At 58.9% G+C, this 20,621-nt stretch overlaps 2 protein-coding genes across 2 annotated transcripts; one reads left to right on the top strand and one right to left on the bottom strand.

Moving 5' to 3' along the window:
- Nucleotides 1-136: 136 nt before the first annotated feature.
- DCST1 (DC-STAMP domain containing 1) lies at nt 137-13,168 on the bottom strand. Its single transcript, XM_072733716.1, has 15 exons — nt 13,033-13,168; nt 12,557-12,682; nt 12,411-12,485; nt 8,893-9,021; nt 8,422-8,561; nt 7,565-7,781; nt 7,338-7,481; nt 6,692-6,813; nt 6,159-6,316; nt 4,084-4,393; nt 3,825-3,951; nt 3,405-3,521; nt 2,833-2,975; nt 2,641-2,754; nt 137-514 (listed from the first exon to the last, which is right to left on the bottom strand). Exons 1-15 carry the CDS (start codon nt 13,091-13,093, stop codon nt 263-265), a joined length of 2,235 nt encoding a protein of 744 aa, XP_072589817.1. The 5' UTR covers nt 13,094-13,168; the 3' UTR covers nt 137-262.
- A 172-nt stretch (nt 13,169-13,340) lies between these two features.
- On the top strand, nt 13,341-19,775 carry DCST2 (DC-STAMP domain containing 2). The gene is made up of 14 exons (XM_072732495.1): nt 13,341-13,666; nt 13,995-14,165; nt 14,451-14,552; nt 14,762-14,959; nt 15,174-15,239; nt 15,617-15,830; nt 15,987-16,144; nt 16,608-16,772; nt 17,549-17,716; nt 17,812-17,912; nt 18,572-18,702; nt 18,941-19,068; nt 19,368-19,461; nt 19,562-19,775. Exons 1-14 carry the CDS (start codon nt 13,399-13,401, stop codon nt 19,704-19,706), a joined length of 2,109 nt encoding a protein of 702 aa, XP_072588596.1. The 5' UTR covers nt 13,341-13,398; the 3' UTR covers nt 19,707-19,775.
- The last annotated feature ends 846 nt before the right edge of the window (nt 19,776-20,621 follow it).

Genomic DNA, 20,621 nt, shown 5'->3' with positions numbered 1-20,621 from the left:
GCCCCGCCCCCGGAGGGGCCAGGCCCCGCCCCCGCGGCGTTCCGGCTGCTGCGCGCGTTGGGAGCCGAGGCCCGGTCCTACCGTCTTGGGCGGCGCGCCTCCCCCCGGCCGGGCCGAACCCCATCCCCGCGGCGTGGCTGCCCTCCCGCGTCACGTCGGCGACCCGGGGCTGCGGACTGCCGGTCAGACCCTTGGGACGCGCGGGCGTCTGGAGCAGACGGGCCTTTATTCAGCGCGGGGAGCGGGTGGACAGGACGCCCCTTCACTCCGCGTAGGTGGCGTCGTCGTTGCTGTCGCTGTAGGCGGAGGACGAGAGCTCCTCGCGCGGGGTGCAGGCCGGGCACCGCCGACGCATGTCGTCCCAGCACGACTGGCAGTACACGGCCCCGCAGTCCGGCGTCGGGCACAGGTAGGCCTCAGGCGTCTGCGGCGCCTGGCACACCACGCAGCGCCGGCGCAGCCAGCGGCGCAGGAGCGGGCAGCGGCGGTCCAGGACGGCCGCCAGGCCGCGGTGCTGCGGGGCGAGGGCGAAAGAAGGGGTGCGAGGGGCGCTGGAGCTCGCTGCGCCTGCCAGGGCCCACGTGCTGAGCGCCCTGGACTGCAGGGGTGCTGGGGAAGTGGGTCTAGAGAGCCTCCCTCCCTCCCCCGGCTCGGCCTTGGAGAGGGAGGGAATGCAGCTCCCACTACCCCCCAGCCCGGAGCAGCAACTACCACCACCTGGACTTTCCCATAGTCCACCTTATCTGGTTCTCATGGTGGGCTCCAATTATCGATTATCGCTGCTAGGTTCATTTGACAGGTGAGAAGCAGAATCTCACAAGGGTTATGTGAGTTCCCAAAGCGCACAGACAGTAAGCAAGCAAACCCGACTGGCCCCAGGTCCCCTGATTGCAGATCCCAGGTCTGATTCAGAATGCTTCCACCCTCTTGCCAGACAATTGCCAGGAATTCTCTGCAGGCCACTTTATCAGGGCAGTTTTTGCTCAAGAAACCGGAGGCCCCACTGCATGTCAAAGGCAGAATCCCTGGCCTTGGCTTTGAGTTTTCCACACTCTGGTCCCTCTCCAGCTTCTGCTCTAACTCAGCCCACCTTGAACTTTGTATCTCCTGTACCAGCCTTTCAGACTCACCCTGGCCCTTGAGAGTCCCTTTGGGCTCTGAGTCTTTGCACATTCTGTTCCATTAGCTCCAGAGGAATGCCCTTCACATTTCTACCTTCCCACCAAAATCCAGTTTACTTCGTGACTAGGTCATGGAATCACACTACGCTCACTTTTTCATCGGATATTCATTTAGCTTCTGTGTGTCATGGGAGATCTAGGCTCCGGGTGGGGTGGGGTGGGGTGGGGGAGGGAGTCAAGCAAAGATGGTCTCTCACTTTTGCAGCTCTGTTGGGGCTGATTAAGAATGGCTGCCATGAGCAGCCCGGGTGGCTCAGCAGTTTAGCGCTGCCTTTAGCCCAAGGCCTGTTCCTAGAGACCCGGGATCCACTCCCATGTCAGGTTCCCTGCATGGAGCCTGCTTCTCCCTCTGCCTGTGTCTCTGCCTCTCTCTCTCTCTCTCTGTGTGTGTTTCTCTTGAATAAATAAATAAAATCTTTAAATACATGGAGCCCATTTAAAAAAAAATAGCCCTGAGAAACAAACAAAGGGTTGCAGAAAGGGAGGAGGGTGAGGGGTTGGGGTAACTGGGTGACAGGCAAAAGGACACTTGATGGGATGAGCACTGGGTGTAATACTATATATTGGCAAATTGAATTTAAGTAAAAAATATATTTTTTAAAAAGCCCAATAGCCCTGTAAAACAGGCTCCTTATCGTTTCTTTTTCAGATGAGAAAACATGTGTGGAAAGGCAGTCACTTGCCCTGAGTTACATGGTGACAGCTAGTGTGTGCATGGAGCTTGCTAGGTGCCTGCTCCATGAGAGTGAGACTCCCTTCATTTTTCCAACAACCAGATGGAACAGTAGTTCACTCTGTGTTCCAGAAGGGAAAAACTGACGGCCAGCATTTAAGTAAGTACTCCAGATCACAGTTGTCATGGCAATAAAGAAAGGAGCCAGGATTCAAACCCAGGCCCTCTGGCACTGGCACCTCACTGGCACCCCACTGCCATGCTATTACTCATCTCTGCACAGGCCTTACACATCAGTGTTTCAGAGGGAAAAACTGAGGTCGGGGGAGGACCACCAAGGTCATGCAGCTTAATGAGGAAGTGTGGACTGGGAGCTGGTTCTTCTGCTCTGTGCTTGTTCCTTACTCCACTTGGCCCTTCCTGATGCCTCCCTGCCTCCTCCAAAGACACTGAGCCTCTCAGTAGAACCTCTGGCTTGTGTTGGGTCACTTGTTTCTGGGGGAGTCCCTTGCTTACTTTTAGCCAGACTGTACCAAATCTGATTCCTCCTTCCTGACTGCCTCCTGAGGGCCCACTGAGCGTCTCAGGCTGGGCTGAACCCTGGGGGACCGGAGGTGGATGCAGCCCTGACCCCAGAAGCTGGATGACCAGGGCCCTTGGCATGCATCACTTCGGAACTCGCTGAGCTCTGTGGGCTGGGCCCCTGGGGTTGGCCAGCCTGCTGGGAGGCTCCTCTTCCACAGTCCTCACAACCACAGGAGCCACGGGAGGAAGGCCTGGACTTACTGGAGGCTTCTGCTGTTGTGCCCGCCTCACGATGGCAGCCCTCCTTAACTTCGTAAAGGCCGCCCTTTTCCTCAGCAGGTCATTGTAGAGGAACAGGATCCTCTTCTTCTCTCGCTGGGGCCGGGGACAAGGGGTCAGTGACAGTGCTGCCCCTCAGGGTGGGGTTGCTGGGGAGTTTGTGGGAGGGTGTACCTTGGGGAAGTAGAAGGCTGTGATGACCCTCCGAAGTCGGTAGGCGAAGGCCTGGAGCAGGCAAAGGCACAGCAGCAGGCCCATGGGGAGTGCGGCCCTCAGATAAGCCCTGGCATCCAGAGCCATGGGCTGGGGCAGGCAGGCTGGGCAGAGGTGGGCCCATCAGGGGTCGGCCAAGGCTGAGGGCAGGGTACCCCGCTGGGATGGGGTGCAGTTTAGGCCTCTAGTGACCTTGCCTAGCCCTCCCCCTGCCAGGTTGCACCTTTCACACCATAGCTACCCGGCTGTTGAGGCTCTGCTCAACATGGCACAGATGTGAGAGGTTTCCATCATGGCAGAAAGTTCTGTTTGGCAGTGTTGCTCTAAGGCTGGGATCCTTTGTCCCCAAGGCCTCTGCCCCTACACTGCTCTGACTCAAGGCTGCCATCTTCCAGCAATTCAAGTCTGACCGGACATTTCCTGCTCTGATGCCTCTAACCCCAGCATGCTGACTGCCCCCCCCTTGCCACACCTTGGAAAGACCCTGGCCCCCGCCCTCAATTCCTCTGACCCAGACTTTCAGCATCACTCACGCATGTTGTTTGATTCCACCACTGTCTCCGAGGAGCTGTTCAGGGCTCCAATGGTTTTCCGAAGAAGCCGGGCAAGCATGGAATCCCCCCCGACTTTCACCTCCAATCTATGGCTGCCTGAGGTGTGGGAGGTCAGGAAAGGGTTGCAGTTTAGGGGATGAGGCAGGATGGGGACTGGATGTGGGGGAGGGGGGGTCAAGACATAGATATCCTCTGCTACCCAAGCCCTCCCATCCCTCCACTGAGTGCTAAGCCCTCCCTGTGGCGGAAATAAAGGAGGCCTGGAGACAGAGCCCTCCAGTGACAGCTGTCAGATTGCAGGGTTGAGACCTGACCCTGAGCAGGTCAGTGAGGGGCTGGGCCCCAGAAGGAGGTGCCAGAACTAGAAGAAGTGGCCACATGTGGATGGGCATCACTCACTGCGGAAGGAGTACTGTAGGAAGGAGTGGTGGCGGATGGTGTCAAAGATTGAGTAGAGAGCCCAGTCCAGGCCGCAGAGAAGCAGCAGCAGGAGCAGAACAGGCACTGTCTCCACGAGCTCTCTCACCTGTCAGAGGAGAGCAGGCCCTGAGCTGGGCAGCACCGCCTGCCCTGCACAGAGGCCTCCTGATGCCTCTGCCTTCACCCTGCATGTCCAGCCTACAGTTGGCTCCAGGGGCCTCCCCCACTCTATCCTCACCACATTTTTTGTTTCCAAGGCCTGCATGGTGGGATTATAGGGGAAGATGATGGTCTTCTCCTCGGCTTTGCGGAGTGGCAGTAAAGTCCGTTTGCCCTGGATAAAATGTCCACCCTGTGAGGGACACCAAGGCCCTCTCCCCTTGGCCCTCTGCCCTTCTGGAGCAGGGCACACAGCAAGGTGCCTGTGGTCAGGGCTGTGCCCACTCACCAACTTCTTCCTGCGTTCATCAATCTGACAGAAGTAGGTGCTGATATAGATGTTGTCAAAGCGGATGTCGCCGTTGTAGCTGTCCACATAGGAGAAGGACCTGTGCATGAAGACATCTCCATGTCCTCCAAGCTCTCTTCACCCACCCCCAACCACGGGCTTCCTGGATGCTCGGTCATTCCCCAGACCACCCAGCATGGCAGAGACACTCTGTCAGCAGCCTGCAGTCCGGTGCAAGGTGCTTGGTGGGTACCCATACAAGCGAGGAGACACAGGTGAAAAGGCAGGGAGGATCGTGTGCCCAGGCGAGAGGGGAGGTTTCCCAGGTGTGGATCCAGCTGGCGGGATCTCAAGCAGAGGAAGCAGCAGGAGCAAAGGCAGAGAGAGGCAGGGAGCCCCTCAAGGCTACAGAACCACCAGCCATTACGCTGGACTCCCACATCCACCTCTGGACCCAGCCGGCAGTACATCTGGAGGTCACTTCAAACAAAACTCATCCCCCACCTACATTTCCCTCCTTTCCCGTAAACCCTTGAGAAAGCAGTGTTTTCTGTTGTGTGCTGGTAAGGGGCTCTTCCGGGTGCACGTCCCAAAGTCCCACATGATGCTTCGGTTTCCTAAGGAAAAGATGTTAATTACTGGGGATGTGTTTCCCCAGTGAAAGTTGAAAGTTACTTCAAATACTCTCTGTAAACTGTGAAACATGAGTTCCAGCGCCAGTGGTACTAAACCCTGTAAAGCGCAGTAAATGCCGAGGCAGCCCGTGAGCGCCCCCGTGTGGCAGCCGTCCGCTCGCCCGCCCCGCCCTCTGGCCAGCTCGGGCCTCGCCGCAGCCGCGGCCAGGGCCCTCGCCCAGGCTCAGAGCCTGGAAGCCGACTCTGCCTCCTCCCTCTCTCCCCACCTCGCTAAACTGGATTTGAGACCTGCAGCACCTTTCCTCTTCCTGCCGCCATCTCAGGCCAGCTTCCTGCCATGCCCTGCTCCCCTCCAGGCTCTCTAACCCCTGACCCACCTTGGCCTCCCAGCCTGCAGCCTGCAGGGCTTTCCAGACTCTTCTGGCCACAACTGCTTCAGTCCCGTCCTTTAGCCCAGCCTCTGCCATCTACACCCCACAGAAGCAGTGATCTCTGCCCCAAAAGAACTCCTTCCTCTCCTTGACGTGTCTCCCCACCTGCAGCCTTTTGAACCCCAATGATGGCCGTTGCAGGGGCATGTCCTCAGCTCCCACCCCTGTTCCCAGAGCCAGGTGGTAGCCAAGCCCTCCAACCATCTGTGTTTCCTGCGTGCCTCTCTGGCCTCCCCTAGACCACCAACGTCTTGAGAGCAGGAAGACAGTGCCCTCATCTCTGTCTTCGCCCTGGGCCCTCGGCACACACCTGCCCCACAGACGGGGCTCTGAGCAGGAGCCCCACCCTCCCCGCACTCCCCTTGCCCCGCATCTCAGGACTCTGGGGGTGGAGACAGGAAACAGGGTCCAGAGGTCAGCAGGGAGACCCAGTGAGGCCCAGGGCAGCCCAGCTGGACAACCGGCTGGGTGGGGTTGAGGACTTTGGTCCAAATGGAGGGAAAGTGGCTGCCAACACAGCAGGCGGCAGAAAATGAAAGCAGGGTTGGACGATAAAAATGGGCAAAGTTAGAGCCAAGGGGAATATGAAGGGCAAGAGAAAAATCAAAAGTCAGAGCTGAGAGTAAAAGAAGTCAGTGCTGCGATGAAGGCCGAAAGAGGCAGATGAAGGGAGGCCGTCTCCCTTTCAAGGTGGTGGGAGCACTGGCAGTGGGCAGCATGTCTCTGTGCTGCTAAGCCCCCTCAGTGGGGGCGGGGTCTTCTGTCAGGGACCCTGGGGCATCAGGAATGGAGGGCTCACGCGTGAAAAACCAGCAGGAAAGTGCAGGACAACAGTACTCGCAGCAGCCCCAGCGTCCACTCCAGCTGGGCCTCCTGCTGGAGGACATAGTCCTGCAGCTCCGCGCTCACGTGTTCCCAGCTCGTGTTGAGGCCCAGCATCCACGCCTGCTTTTCTTCCTGGTGGAGGGCACAGGTGCAGGCAGGACCCTCCTTGCCATCTGCGCCCAGCTGCTGCCCCACCCCATGTTGCCCTAGCTCTCCCCAGGACCTGCAGGACCCCCGTGTGCAGAGACCTAACACCCTGGGGCGCGGCACCCTCCTCCGCCCGGCCCCACTCCCAGGCTGACGCCTTCTCACACCTGGCTGACCTCCGGAACCCAGAGTCAGGCCCGGGCAGACCGCAGGCTGGCACTGCCCCCTCCCTGTCACCCAGCACCAGCCCCGTTCCGGCCTCGTTCGTTCACTCCCCTACCCCTTCATCTCCTCATCTGCTCTGGCCATGCCCTGTGCCCTCCACCCACTCCCTCGCTCATCCCAGCCCCTGCCTCCTACCTTGAGATCAATAGTGGCTGAAAACTCCCCACCCAGGTCATGGATAGACTGGTTGACAGAGTCATAGGTCTGCCCGAAGTTGCCTTCCACAGGGATGCGACTGCGGCACCACACCTCCATCGCTGTGGGGTGGGGGTACAGGTCAGAGTCTGGGGGCCTGTGCCCGCTTCCCACCGCCCACGTCCCCACCTGCGTTTCCTCTGTCCCGCTATGTGCCTGTCTGCCCATGACCTCCTTCCTCACTGAGGCTTTCCCCTTTCTGCTCTGCTTGGATCTTGGGTCCCGGGAACAAAGCCCAAATTTCCCTCACTTTTCTCACCTATTTGTAACCATGCCAACTATGAATAGTGATGGCAACATTTATAAGAGAATTCCTTTGTATGTTACTTGCTTCACATGTATTGCTCCCTTAAATCCTCAGAACCCCCTAAGGGGATAAGGACTATTATTATGCCCATCCTTCAGATGAACAGACAGATCTCAGAGCCTGCCTGAGCACAAGCTGGGGGGCAGAGCCAGCCAGCAGAAGGGTTGGGGGTGCTGGTGCCCTCAACATCTGTGCCCTGCCCATTTAGGGCTTTCCTACCCATATGCCCACCCAGCAGTCCCCGGCCTGGTGTCCCCACCCTCCCCTCACCCCACCGACCCCTGGCGATGCTGCAGAAAAATTTGAACTTCATGGGCAGGCAGAGCAGGTGGTTGAGCAGTGGAACCCAGACGCGCTGCATGCACTGTTTGTGTTTCTGGTCAAACCAGCGCCGGCAGCTGAGGATGGCCTGGTCCACCACATCTGTAGGAAGGGGCAAGGAGCAGGTGAGGACCCAGCCCCAACCTGGAGCCCCGGCCCCAGCCTGCGTCCCTCACGACCCTCACAGGAGCAGCGCAGCTTGGTCTTCAGCTCATACATCTTCTGTGTGGAGAGGTGGTACCTGGATGGCACAGCTCGGTACATCTCTCCACCTCGGGCTGTACCCTCCAAGCCCATGGAGTTCTCCAGTGTGTAGCCAGTCTCACTGTTCACCTGGTCATCCAGGTCCTCAAAGGACTTGGTGATGTTCTGGGTCTCGGCTTTCAGTGAGTCTTTGCTGGCCTGGGGTTGGAGGGCAAGGAAGGAGCTGTGGTCAGCGGGGCAACCGAGGAGCCCAGGCCCCTGAGAGGCCTCTCACCCTGTGCTCCACTCTTCAGGCCTCAGGGACCCCCGCTTCCTGTCACCAGTGGCCCCGGTTCTGCCCCTGCGCAGCTCCCAGCTTCTCGCAGGCCCCCGTCTCAGATCCCTGCTAGTGACAGAGGATTCCCAGACCCTTGGACTTCACACTAACCACCCAGACCCTATGCCATCTCCATGTCCCCAGTCTCCCCAACACCAGCCCGTCCCCCCAACTCCCCAACTCTCCAATTCTCCCACACCCCAACCTCCAGTCCTCCCAGCTCAATTCTGTGATCCCTGGGGCCTCAGAGCTTCCTGGCTCCTCAGGCCAAGGCCCCCGGTTTCCAGCTGCCCAGAGTACTGCCTACCCAGGTGTTTGGAAACGAAGGGTGGGGATTGTGTGTCCCATGACTGGGGGTGGGGGCTTCCCGGCAGTTAGTGCCCAGGGCACATCCTGCAATGTTTAAGGACTGTCCTGCAAAAAATGCCAGTGGTGCCCCATTGGGAAACTGAGTCCAGGATCACAAATCATTCCGGGCCCCTGGGGAGTGGGGCCCAGGCCTTGCCCGTGCAAGGTCCTGACCAGCAGGTCCTTGAGCACTGCCCGCAGCGGGCCCACGGAGATGCGCCAGGCCTTGCGTGTGTTGTTGATCTGCAGCTGTACAGTGCAGCCCAGCGACGAGATCACCTTGTTGAGGTTGTTCCGCAGGTTGGCCGCCGGTCCTAGGGGAAGATGTCCTGGTGGGTCTCCCTCTGGAGCCAGCCACTTCCTGAAGGCCCCCTTTGTGCCTGCTCTGCATACATTGACTGCCTTCTAGAATTGTACCATGGTAGGACCCCAGAGCCTAGAAGCGGTCATGCCCTCATCTGCTGTTTGTGTTTACCTGGGTGAGGCATGGGGACCCAGAGATGCAGAGGCACTGTCTGGGGGCACACAGCGAATTGGAGCAGCTGGGATCAGACTCCCACTCTTCCTCCTTCCCTGGGTCTCACCAGATGGCCCCCTGGGATCCTTGCTCAGGTCACAGACTGCTACCCAGGGACACAGACTCACCCTCATAGATGGCAGCCAGGGCGTATCCCAGCACGAAGAGCCTGCCCTCTTTGCCCAGCATCTTAGGGACAAGCAGGAGGCTGGCACAGCGGATGTGCGGGGAGGTCCCCCAGCCCACGACCCCCAAGCCTGTTGGGAGAAACCAGCGGGTGCTGAGGCCAAGGGAAGGATGCTGCCTGACTCACCAGGCTTAGCAGAGCACCCACACCCTAACTTCTTTCTAGAACCATCACCACACTGCCTTTACCCCATTTACCCCAGCTCCACTCATCTGTGTACTGAGTGAACAGCCGTTTACAGAGCTGAGCTGTGTGGTGGCTCTGGAGGGGCTCAGAGAGACACCAGAGGTCCAAGAGCCCTGGTCAGTGACTGCGGGTGTGTGTGTGTGTGTGTGTGTGTGTGTGTACGAAGGAAGGGGAAGCCGTCCTCTGTGCCAGCGAGGTGCTGAGGGAGCAGAGAGAGCGAGAGAGTTCTGTAGACAGTCACTGGTACTCGGAGCCACCTTGTGGTTCCCGGTTCCCCCCCCCCCCCCCCCCCGTTTCCCCATGCTCTGACCCCTGCCCCGCTGGCAATCGCCCTCCCTAATGTCAGCCCTTAATCACGTCCCTCTCTGTAACACTCTGTGTTAGCAGTTTCATGTGTGTCTCCCTGTGATCTCTGCAAGGAGACACAGAGAGCTCCTTGGAGCTCGTAATGCAGGGAGAGAGACGGCGAATAAACAAATGACTACAACTCCGAGTGTTTCTCCTTCTCCGGGGCTGTGGGAGCAGAGGACACAGGCGGTTCTGCGGGGAGGGTGGGGCCAGGAAGGCTGGACAAAGCAGCTGACGTGTCAGCTAGGTCTGGAAGATGAGTAGTGAGGAGGCAGGACAGCATTCCAAGCCAAAGAGACAGCAGAGTTGGGCTTGCCCACTCTGGGATGGAGTGCTTGCCAGCACCCTCATCGCCTAAGCAAGGTCTGTCCATGCCCCTGGCCCTCGCACGGTCCCCGTCGCCTTTCAGGGGGGCTACCTGGCCCTCTGCTTCTGTTCTCTCACTAACTTGCAGCCAGAGTGACCTTGTAGACACAGAAATCTGACCCTGTCCCTTCTCTGCTCCAAATTATCACTGATGTTGGACCACACTTGGGGACCAGTCCAGGCTCCCTCAACATGGTATGCAGACCCCTGTGCTGGGACGCCTGCCTAGCTGCTGCCAGGCTGCTCAGCCCTTTGCCTACCCCGTCCTCCCACACAGGCCTGTTGCTGGGCCTGGAGTGTGCCAAGCTCATTGTGCTTCTCCGGCAGCTCCCTCTGCCAGGAGCGTGGCTCTTCACCTGGCCAGCTGTACCTCGTCATACAGGTTTGCTATGATCCCTGTCTGGTACCACCCGACAGCTTGTCTGCCTCCTTCCTTACTAATACAATTTGAGTTTAGTTCAAGGGCAACATCCTGTCCCTGCCCCACACCTAGGAGTGAATCTGGATCTGTCGAACCCAATCATGGTATAACCAGACATCAGAGGGGGTTTGTTCTACTGTCTCATCTTCTGGCCAAAGACTCAGGCTAAGGATGGAGTTGGCAATAGTTGCCCTATACTCTACAGAGAGCCCCGTGGGGCTAGGTACCCTCTCTGAGCTCACCCGAAGGACATAACTAGTCTCTGGGATTTTCTGGAAGAGGAGACGAGCAGTTGGAATAAGCAGACATGGCAGGAGAGTCTAAAGAGAGGACGGGTGTCCAGTTTCAGGCCCAGGGGGAGACCTCATGGGCACCCGGCCGAGACTAGAGCAGAGGGGGAGGTGGCCTCTGCTGAGCTGCACACCTAGAGCCCACAGTGGGAGGAGAGGTCACAGCAGTGCTGGCCAGGCCTCTGGGGATGGTGGGGGGAACATGATCTAGAGCCTGCTTGCTCTCCATGGGGGTAGGGGGGTGGGCAGCTGCACATGCCTGCTTTCCCACTTTGGCAGGGCAAGGACGTGCACATCTTCCCTGGGACAAGTGGACGTTTTGGAGGTCAGCAGGCCTTAAGCCTTCTGTGAGGTTCTCTGTCCAAGAGGGCAGCCCATTTGCAGACAGCGACCTAAACATAAGGTCTGTGGGTGGCAGGAGCTACAAGACATGAACAAATAGAACTACTCTCCGCAGGAAACTGGACCTCAAGGTCCACACAGAGCCTCTAAAGAGAGACCACAAGAGACCCCGAGGCGGGACAGCTCTGCTGCCCAGAGGCAGTGGGGCTTTCCCAGGATTGAGGACTTTGGCTTTCTGTCCTTCTAATCCCTTCTGACATCAGAAGAACCAGAAGGATAAGGAAGAGGAGAAAGGAGGGTGGGCCATGTGGAGACCCCCCACCCTCCTGCCAGCAGCCAGGGGCCTGGGGATCGTGGTGCCAGGAGGGAAGATGCTGGCGAGTGCCATGAGGTGGGATTTGCATACACACAGCATGGGACCTTTCCAACCCTAGAAATAGTCATAATTATTGAAGCAGGACTGGGTCTTGTCAATGAAAACAAGCAGTAAGCAAAGGGTGCATGGGAAAGGCTGCCCGTGGGGGTAGGCTGTGGGTGGTTGGGTGTCCACACAGGTCGGTTCATTGAGTGAGCTAGCAAGGGCCCTACTAGGCAGGCGCGGGATGGACAGGATAGGCAGGCGCGGGATGGACAGGATGGGGAAGCTAGCTGGGGGTCTGGGAAAGTTTTCCTCCTTCTTAAAAGAGACCTAAGGAAGGAATGTTCCAGTCTTCCAACACTGGGTATGAAGATAAGATGCCTGGACTTGCTGCAGCCACTGCATGACCTGAAGACAAATGGTCACCAGGTCAAAGATGGCAGGGAAAAGAGGCTGGCCCCTGGGTCCTTGGGGGGTGAACTGAGTTGCTGAATTATCCAAATTCCAAAGACTGCTCAACCTTGAAACTTGTTGTTACATGAGATAATCAACTTTCTCTGTGGTTAAACCACTTTCAGGTGGGTTTTCTGTTCTCATAGCCTGACAACTGCTGACACCAGGTCCTCGGCCCAGTGTCACCTCCAAGAACCCTTTCCTGACTACTCAGCCCCTGCCTCCCCAGCCCCTTTCCCCTACGCCCTCAGCTTGCTCTCTTTGTGTCCAGGGGGCCTTGTTCCTTTCCTGCCCAAGTCTCTCCACTGCCTCCTCTCCCTGTGACCCTATCGGCTGGTGAAGCCTTAGCTTGGTGCACACTGAATGAATGAGCAAATGAGAGAATGAATGGATGGAACCGGGAGGAGCAGGACACAAGGTCAGAGAGGTCAGCAGACTCGGGCCCTGGGGTTTGAGGGCATCACGTGGCTAACTCAGAGTCCTTCTCTGGGAAGGCTCCTGGAGGACAAAGACTGGGTTTCCTTCTGTAGACCGGGGGCCTCTTCTCCCTGGATCTCCCCTCAGAGCCCAAGAGGAGACTTGTGCCATGAGGGCCACTTGGGACAGAAGAGACAAGGCCAGATTCCTTCCTGGGCACCTAGACTCTTGCGGCCCCACAGGCCTCTGGAGAGTCCCTGTCTGTCGCCAGCACTCACCCACCAAGCTGTACAATGTCACCATCTTCTGGTCCTCATAGATGTTCATAGGGTTCACCAGGAGCTGGAAGAGACCTGAGAGTGCATGGTCAAGCCAGAGGTCGAAGGACAGGTCTCCCACCCACCAACCTCTGCCCCCCACTCACCCACAGCCAGGAGCCCTCCAGTGCTTGCCCCCAGCAGAAAAGCAGACACAGGGAACTCGCCCGGCTGGCGCTGCAGGAATCGGTTGCCCATGACAGGCAGCCCCCAGCTCAGGAGCTTCTGCAGTGCTGAGGGGTCAGACAGGTTAGCCCTGCAGGGCCAACTGCCCATCCCTCTGGTGGGGATGTGCTTCGTTAGGATCAGGGGCCTGCGGGGAGGGGGGGAATGGCAGGAACAGGGTGGGGGAGGAACTGGATGGGGGGCATCCTGAAGGAGCATGGGGGACCCTGAGGACTCAAGGAAGGTGGGATGGAGAGAAGAGGAAAGGGCTTGGCTGGAGGGGGGCACTGGGTCAGAGGGCTGGATGCTGGGGACCCATGGTGCAGGGGGAGCGTGCAGGTGCAAGAGGAGAGACGGGGTGAGAGGCCCAGAGGGGCTGGGGCCCTGGGACAGAGAGGGATCTCTGTGACCCACTCACTGGTGTGGGGGACCTTCCCTCTTTGCCCGGTTGCTCTGTCCTGAAGAAGTCTGATGGCCATAAGTCTGCTCTGGGGACCCTCTGCTGTCCCACAAGTGTCCTCAAGGATGTCCTTGGGCACAGAGGTCTGCTTCTGTCCCCTCAGCCACCCCCACAGCCTGAGTGAGGTCTGTGTCTTCTGCCCTGAGTCTTGGGGAAGGAGATTAGAGTCTCCTGCCCCCCCCCCCCAGTCCTGAAGCTGGCTCAGGCACTCCAAGACAGAAACAGTCTGAGCCTCCGGAACTTTAGAATGTGGTGAGGAATTCCAGGACCCTGGAACCTGGTGGGCATCTCCTGGAGACAGGTCGACGTTTGGTCTCAGTAGCCATGCCCAAAGTCTCAAAGGACGTGGTGTACCCCCTGGGGGCAGAGGAGTCCAGCATGACGCGGGCTGCAGTCCGCAGCATGGGGGCATTTAGCCTGGGCTTGTCCTTGGCCACAGCCTACGGTCTCCTGGAGCTGCTGGTAGAAGGACATAGCCCCTGGGGCTGCCTGGTGGGCACCCTCACTCTGGCCACCTTCCTCAGCCTGGGCATGGGATTCTCCCGCCAGGTCCGGGTCACTGTCTTCCTGCTGCTGCCTCAGGCATTCTCCAGTGAGCCTGGTCCCAGGGGCAGGGTCTGGGGCAGGAGCAGGGGTAGGGTCTAGGGCAGGGGCAGGAGCAGGGACAGGGTCTAAGGTAGGGGCAGGGTCTGGGGCAGGGGCAGGGTATAAGGCAGGGGCAGGGTCTGGGGAAGGGACACGGTCTGGGGCAGGGACAAGGTCTGGGGCAGGGTCTAGGGCAGGAGCAGGGCCTGGGGCAGGAGGGATCTTGGGGGACAGGAGATTTGAGGGAAATATTCTGGAAGCTTCTGTGAGAGACTTGCAGATGTTACTGTGTGTGCGGGGCTGGGGTCCTGGTTCTGATAAGCTGTCCACCCCAGAGCACGGCCGGACACTGCTGTTGGTGGCTGCCTTTGGGTTGGTGCTGCAAGGACCTTGTGCCAACATGCTGCGCAACTTCACACAGGCCAGCGAGGCTGTGGCCTGTGGGGCCGAACTGGCCTTGAACCAGACTGCTGAAGTGCTGGAGCGGGCCAAGCAGCCTCTTGTCAGTAAGAACTCCCAGCCCCAGCCAGCCCCCATGTCCCCCTGGCTTTTGCATCCTGCAGCTCTCTGGCTCCATTCCTCTCTGCTCTTGGCGCTGGGCCCTAACCTCAAAGAGTCCAGTTAGATACCCTGATCCTTGCTCACTGGTCTGCTCTGCTGCCAGCTTGTCCACTTCCCAAACACAGGTGTCCAGGTGTCCCAGCTTCTAAGTGTCAGCCTCCTCTCCACTTCCTACCCCAGGAGCAGTGGTGAGAACCAGCCCCATATAGGTCCTGCCCTTTGCCTCTCAGGTGCTCTGAGCAAAATTAAAGCCATTGCCCAGAAGACCAAAGCGGTGGCTGACCGGGTACGCAAGTTCTTTCGGTCAATCATGGATGGTGTGAAGCATATAGGTCAGCACAGTTAGCATGTCTGTTGGGGGGTGTGGTGTCTCTTCACCTTGTCCCTGACCCGGGTGCTGACTAGTCCCCACTGGATACAGCACAGCCAGGCCTCTGCCCATAGGCCTCTCTGGCTCAGGGAGCTGTCCTGCTGTCCCTGAGTGCCCAAGAGGACACTGCAGGACTGCAGGCCTGGGTACCAGCCCCACCACTGTCCCCAGCCAGGGCCCTGAGGAACGTGTGGTATTGGCTCCTGCATATCGGTGATGTGTGCAACTCAGAGCTAGGCAACCCGTACGTGAAGTGTGCACATGTCTTCGAAAATGCCAAGGACAACTGCATGATGCTTATACCACGTGCCCATCACCTGTGCTATGTGTTCATGCCCTTCAAGCTAGTGCTCTGTGGACTCGCCAGTGGTGAGACAGCCAGGACTTGGGCAGTACTGGGAAGACAAGAGGGGGGTTCAGAGGGCGGGGCCTGGGGGTGGTGGGGGTGGTGGGGGGAGGGGGGGGAGTTCAAAGCCAGTGCAGAGGTGAGCGAGAAAAGTGAGAAGCCTCTGAGCGCTCAGTCTCCAGAGGCAGGAGGGGCTGTGTCTCTTGGCCCTCCTGACACTCAGTCTCTGGGTGTCAGTGGTTCAGGTGTTCTGTGTCATCCCCAAGTACATCCAACCCTTCTTACGCAAGACCCTGGGCACCCGTGAGTGGCCCCCCAAGCTCCTCTGCTCCGGGCAATCTCCCCAAGTGCTCCTGGGACCCAGGGAGAAGGCGGGGTGGGGGCAGGGAAGGTGCCCAGGAAAGTGAGGCTCAGCCAGGGGGCAGTGTCTCAGCAAAAGTTGGACTTTAGAGGACAGAGGAGAGGGTGGAGGGGCTCCTGTGCCCCCCCACTCCCAGCCCCCCAGTGTGAGGGGCCTTGGGGTCAGGCATGGGGCACTATAGACTGGGCGGTGTGGACCTCGTCCCCTCCTCAGTCCACAGCAGGTCCTGGCATGGGGTCTTGGCTGGTGGGCGAACTGTGCCAGGGCCTCCTCCCCTAAGTATCCTGGTTCTCGGCCCCCCTGCACCTGCTGGCCCCAGCCGTAATGAAGTTAATTAACCGAGTGCGACAGGAGTTTGAGTTCAACGTGACAGTTGCCCACCACTTCTCTGTGGATCTCAACGCCTCCCGGAGCTTGTCCCAGGTGGCTCTGGACCTCAAGGAAGCTGTCACCCTGAAGCTGTACCACGTCCGAGAGGCCCTGGCTCTGATGGGCTACACCACACCTCTGCTGCTCACGATTCTCTACCTTCAGTGTGGGACTGGGGGACTCGGGCTGCGGGGGGCCAGCCCCTTCCCGGGCCTCCTGAAGGGCTGGAGTTTGGGGATGTGCCTGGAGGGTGGGGAGGGGGGTACCCTGTGGGTTGGTCTGGTCTGGGTGCTGAGGTTGCCACACGTGTCCTCCTTCAGAGCTCTGCTCTACCGGTACTGTTACCTGAACTGGATCAGTTACGACAACGTCTACATTACCAGCCGATTCCTGCACATGGAGGCTGTCCGCTCCAGGGCAGGACTGCCCACGGTGCTGCCACTCAGTGCCCATGAGGCCAGGCACTACATCCAGCCGGGTGAGCGCCCTGAGGCCTGAGGACAGAGGCCCTGATACCTCACAGGCCTGACCTGAGGTCCCAAGCTCAGGGGGAGCTGTCTTTGGGGGGTCCTCTTTCCACAAGGGGAAAGGAGAGCCCCACATGGCATGCACGCATACATGAATAAGGGCACATGATGCTTCCAGGAGCCCCGGACGTCCAGACAGAGGGAAGCATAGATGGGGAGTGGATGCCAACCAAGGGATATGTGGACATGTTCACATGGAGAAGCAGCCTGGGGGACAGGGGGGCAGGATGCCCCAGGAGGGATGGTCCCTCCAGCCTCAGAGCTCCTGCCCACCCTTGCCCAGAAGTCCTCACAGCTTCCACAGCAGGTGGATAAGTAGGCCCCAGCTCAGTGGGAGGAGGGAGACCCCTCCAGGACCTAGAGTCTGGTGGGTGGGGGGTGGAGTAGCGTCCTCCTGACTCCCATCCCCTCCAGGTTCCATCTTCCTGTCCCGGTGGGAGCAGATATTTTATGTTTTGGCAATCTTCAACCTTGTCCGACACCTCCTCCTTGTGCTGCTCCTGGTCTTCCTGGATTATGCCGTCTTCTGGGTGCTGGACTTGGCACGGCACCAGTTGCAGGGGGAGATTGTGGCCCGCAGTGAGTGCCTAAACCTTCCTTGGTCCTCCCCCTTGCAGCCCCTTGGTTGGCGTCCTGCCTGGTCCTGGGAGAGTGCCTGATGTCCCAAGTCACTGTCACTCATCGGTCCTTGACTTTTCCCCTTGAACTCTGGGCTCTGCCAGGGGACCCCAGTGTCCGGTTCACGGTCATACCATACAGAGAAGTTAAAAACACAGAATCAGGAGTCGGACTGGCTGAGGCTCCATCCCTATCATGCCCTCTGGAGGTGGTAACTTCGGGCCTGTTCCTTAATCCTTCAGAGTTGGAGTACTAGCCTCAAGCCCCTTGGGTTGCTCCAAGGGGCACGTGAGGCCGTGTGGGTGAGTGCTGGGAGTCCAGTGGGTGGGAGCATGCAGTAAACCACAGGGTATAAGTAATCTCATCTGTCCGTGTGCCCGAGGTTCAATATAAAAGTTTTGAAAAGGCCCCAAACAATCAATAAAGCACTGAGTCTAGTGCCTGCTACACAGTTGGTATTTAGCAAATGCTTTAAAACCAATGCTTCTGGGCCATTGTGGAAGCAGCGATGGACTCACTGACCACCAAGGCTGTCTGTAGTGGGGTAGCCAGGGCAATTCTGACCCCTGGAGCCAGTCCTGGGGGCCAAGGGCTGAGGTTAGATCCTGCGGCACTGCAGGTCCCCCTGGCTGGAGGTACAGGGCTGTCCACAAGAGCCACACTGCCCACCGGTGCCATCTGGCCCACATGGCTCTCCTGCTGCTGTCATAGTCCCTCACCGCGTGCCTTTACACCAGGCCCCGTGTTAGTATCCATAACCGTGGAAGGCACCGGCTATACTGGGAATGTTTACCGTGATCTGGTGTCGGCGTTCGACGTCCTGCAACAGAGCAATATCAGTATCTTGTCCCAGCACTGCCTCCTGCGCCCCTCTGAGCCCAGTAGCACCGGTTATGTCGTCATTGGTAGGAACCACGCCGCCGGGAGGGTGGATAGACAGTGTGAGGGGCGTGAGGGATGCAGACCAAAGAGGGACTCCCTGCCACTGCTGTACCCGCAGGCATCATGTACGGCCTCTGCTTCTTCGTCACGCTCTTCGGCAGCTATGTCAGTAGGCTGCGGCGGGTCATCTGTGCCTCCTACTACCCATCCCAGGAGCAGGTGTCCCTGCTGACCTCGGCGCCCCCCGTGCCCACCCGTGAAGCTGGAGGCTGTCTGTCTCTGTCTTGGTTTGGGGAGCTGAGGGTCTCAGCAGCACCAGTCCTCTCTCCGGCTGAACTCTAAGCAAACCACCCAGTCTGCTGGTCTTGTGCCTGATGGGGCCGGGGGAAATGGCATCCCTTGGCGCAGGGTTTGCTGAGAGGATCTGGCCCCCAATGTTTTGTTGAAAGCTTGTGGGGTGGGGGCAGTGTCAGCATGTGCAGGTGTGAATGGAAACTCAGCACTTGTGGACTCATTCACTGAGCACTTGGCATAGGCCTGTAGCGGCACTGGCCCCCAGGGTGCCAGGGTGAACCAGACAGGCTGGGGCTCACAGCCTCAAGCCAGGCCAGATAGGCTTTTGACAAGGTATTACAATTAAAAAGTGTTTTTGTTAAGGAATGAATGAAGTGCTATGAACACCTGGAGGAGAAAATAGGTAATCCCGCCTAGGGGAGCCCAGAGGCTTCCCAAAGGAAGGGGCATTTGAGCCAAGCTTAGAGGGTTCCATAGGAGTTCAACAGAAGGCAAAGGTAGGGAGTGGGGATGCAGGCAGAGAGTATTCCAGGCAGATAAAATGGGATCAAGGGGGATCCCAGCCCCGATCTCCCCTCCACCAGGAGAGGATCTCCTACCTCTACGATTTACTTCTGAGCCGCCGGAGCAGTCCGCTGGCTGCTCTGCACCGAACCGTGAGGCGGCGGGCAGCTGACCAGGGCCACACAAGTGTCCTCCAGGAGCTGGCCACACGGTGAGCCCACTGTTCTCCCTAAGTGTCCAGAGGTTTGGTTGATGAGGGTGCCAATTGCATGAGATCCATGTCCTGAGAGGGAGAGTCTCAGATGAGAATTCCAGGGGTTGGGGAGTGAAGGGGGGATGAGGGCTGGAAGCAGAGGCTGCTGCTGCCCCACTCAGAGGAATGGAGGGGGCATGGGGTGTGGGGTCAGCTGGTGGGGCTGGCCAGCTCAGTGTCAGGGTCCCCTCTTCAGGTTCTCCTGCCTGAATCCGGTTGTCAGCCACTTTTGGCAGCACCAGGACTACTGCCTGGGCTGCGGGCAGCCCCACGCCCAGGAGGACATAGAGAACTTTGTGTCCTGCAGTACTCCAGGCTGCCAAGGTGAGACTCCCGGGCCTCAGGCCTCTCCCTGATGGGATGTGACAGTCACCCAGGGTCCTTCCTTTGTGGACTTCCGGGCCCGTCCCTTCATCACTGTGCATGTTCTCGTGGGCTCACCTTCACCCAGTTTGCCATAATTCCCCCGGTGGTAACAGAATTCATTCATGAATAGCCATTCATTGCGGCCGCCCCTGCGTGCCCCTGGACAAGGACAGTTTCTCCCAGGGCTGGGGGCAGGGGAGCTTGGTGGGTGGGTGGGCTAGTTCAGATTCCCCTCCTTCTCTCCTGGCATTTTGCAGGTCTCTTCTGCCCCACCTGCTTCCGTCTCCTGCACAACACCTGCTCGGTGTGTGCAGCTCCCCTCTCCCACCAGGGAGACCTGGACCTGGAGCTGTGAGTGTCCAGTGAGACAGGCTGGCTGCGGTGTGTGGGGGCGGGGGGTGGCCACCCTCCCCCAGGATCTCTGTGGGCCACCTGATGGGAGGCTTCCCAGGGACTCCAGTGATGAGGAAGGCCCCCGGCTATGGCTGGCAGCCGCCCGCAGAAAGGATCGGGAGCAGGAGCGGTTACTGCGCAGGCGGCTGCAGGAGGCCCTGGGCAGGACCATCTCTTCTGAACCTAGCCCCAAGGTAAGGTGAGCAGAAGCAGGACATGGAGCCTGGGAGGCCTGAGCCTGTTGTCACATGTGCCACGGGCTTCTGGGGTGCCTGGGCCTCTACCAGAGCTGGGCACAGAGGTGAAAGGCAGGAGCGGAAGGAGATCTGTCTAGCGCCTGCCCTTGGCACAACAAAGCAAGGGTGATAGCAGTGCACAGGGGTTCCAGGAGGGTAGCCGGCAGGGCAGGCAGCAGGCAGAACGACAGGTTTGGGACGGGGCTGTGTTAATGAAGGCTTCAGTGAACAGGTGAAAAGAGAGGTGGGTTTGGGGGCTACCTGGGTGTCCGTTGGGCTGACGGGCAGTGGAGAGCCTTCCTGGGGAAGCCGGTGTGAGCTTGGAGAATGGGCAATGTTTGGGGGGGTCAGGGGGAGCCTAAGGGAGGACATGAGTGTCTGTCTGCTGAAGTCGGAGGGCATTGAGAGGAGCTTGGCAGTCAAGGGGCAGAGAGCTGGCTGAGTGCCCCACTTGCCACCTGAAGATCTCCAGGAAAGGGACACATTTATAGTTGTCTTCTAAGACAATGAGCTAAGAAGGCAGGGGGAAGCTGATGTGGCCTCAGGACGGAGGCCCTGAGGATGGGGGGGTGGTAGTCATTGGATAAGGTGGTGCTGGTGGAGAGGAAGAACAGGTGCCAGGGCGAGAGCAATTGCTCAGTTGGAGAGCTTTGGGGTATCTGTAGGAAAGCCTGCTGCCGATGCCCAGGGCCTCTGACGCTGTGGTTGACTTATTATTATAGGCTCTAGGGGAGAGGCAGGGAAGCAGAAGGCAAGGGGGAGGGGCAGGACCCTGGGGGGGCTCAGGCAAAACCAAACAAGGAAGAGGCTCCAGCAGGCAGCAGGTGGGAGCCAAGCACAGTAATGCTGTGAAATGGGGCAAGGAGGGGGCGGAAGCCTGGT

Source organism: Vulpes vulpes, chromosome 13 (assembly GCF_048418805.1).
Source record: "Vulpes vulpes isolate BD-2025 chromosome 13, VulVul3, whole genome shotgun sequence".
NCBI lineage: Eukaryota > Metazoa > Chordata > Mammalia > Carnivora > Canidae > Vulpes > Vulpes vulpes.
The sequence above is the reverse complement of the archived record's forward strand: the minus strand, read 5'-3'. Positions and strand labels throughout refer to the sequence as shown.

Excerpts from the sequence above, each read along its gene's own strand:
- DCST1 (XM_072733716.1), bottom strand. The coding sequence starts at position 13,093 with ATGGCCATCAGACTTCTTCAGGACAGAGCAACCGGGCAAAGAGGGAAG. Across the intron at positions 8,562-8,892 it reads CCTGGCTGCCATCTATGAGG|GACCGGCGGCCAACCTGCGG; the intron begins GTGAGTCTGTGT and ends ATCTTCCCCTAG. Across the intron at positions 2,976-3,404 it reads GGTGGAATCAAACAACATGC|CCTGCCTGCCCCAGCCCATG; the intron begins GTGAGTGATGCT and ends ACCTCTGCCCAG.
- DCST2 (XM_072732495.1), top strand. The coding sequence starts at position 13,399 with ATGCCCAAAGTCTCAAAGGACGTGGTGTACCCCCTGGGGGCAGAGGAG. Across the intron at positions 14,166-14,450 it reads GGCCAAGCAGCCTCTTGTCA|GTGCTCTGAGCAAAATTAAA; the intron begins GTAAGAACTCCC and ends TTTGCCTCTCAG. Across the intron at positions 15,240-15,616 it reads ACGCAAGACCCTGGGCACCC|CCGTAATGAAGTTAATTAAC; the intron begins GTGAGTGGCCCC and ends TGCTGGCCCCAG.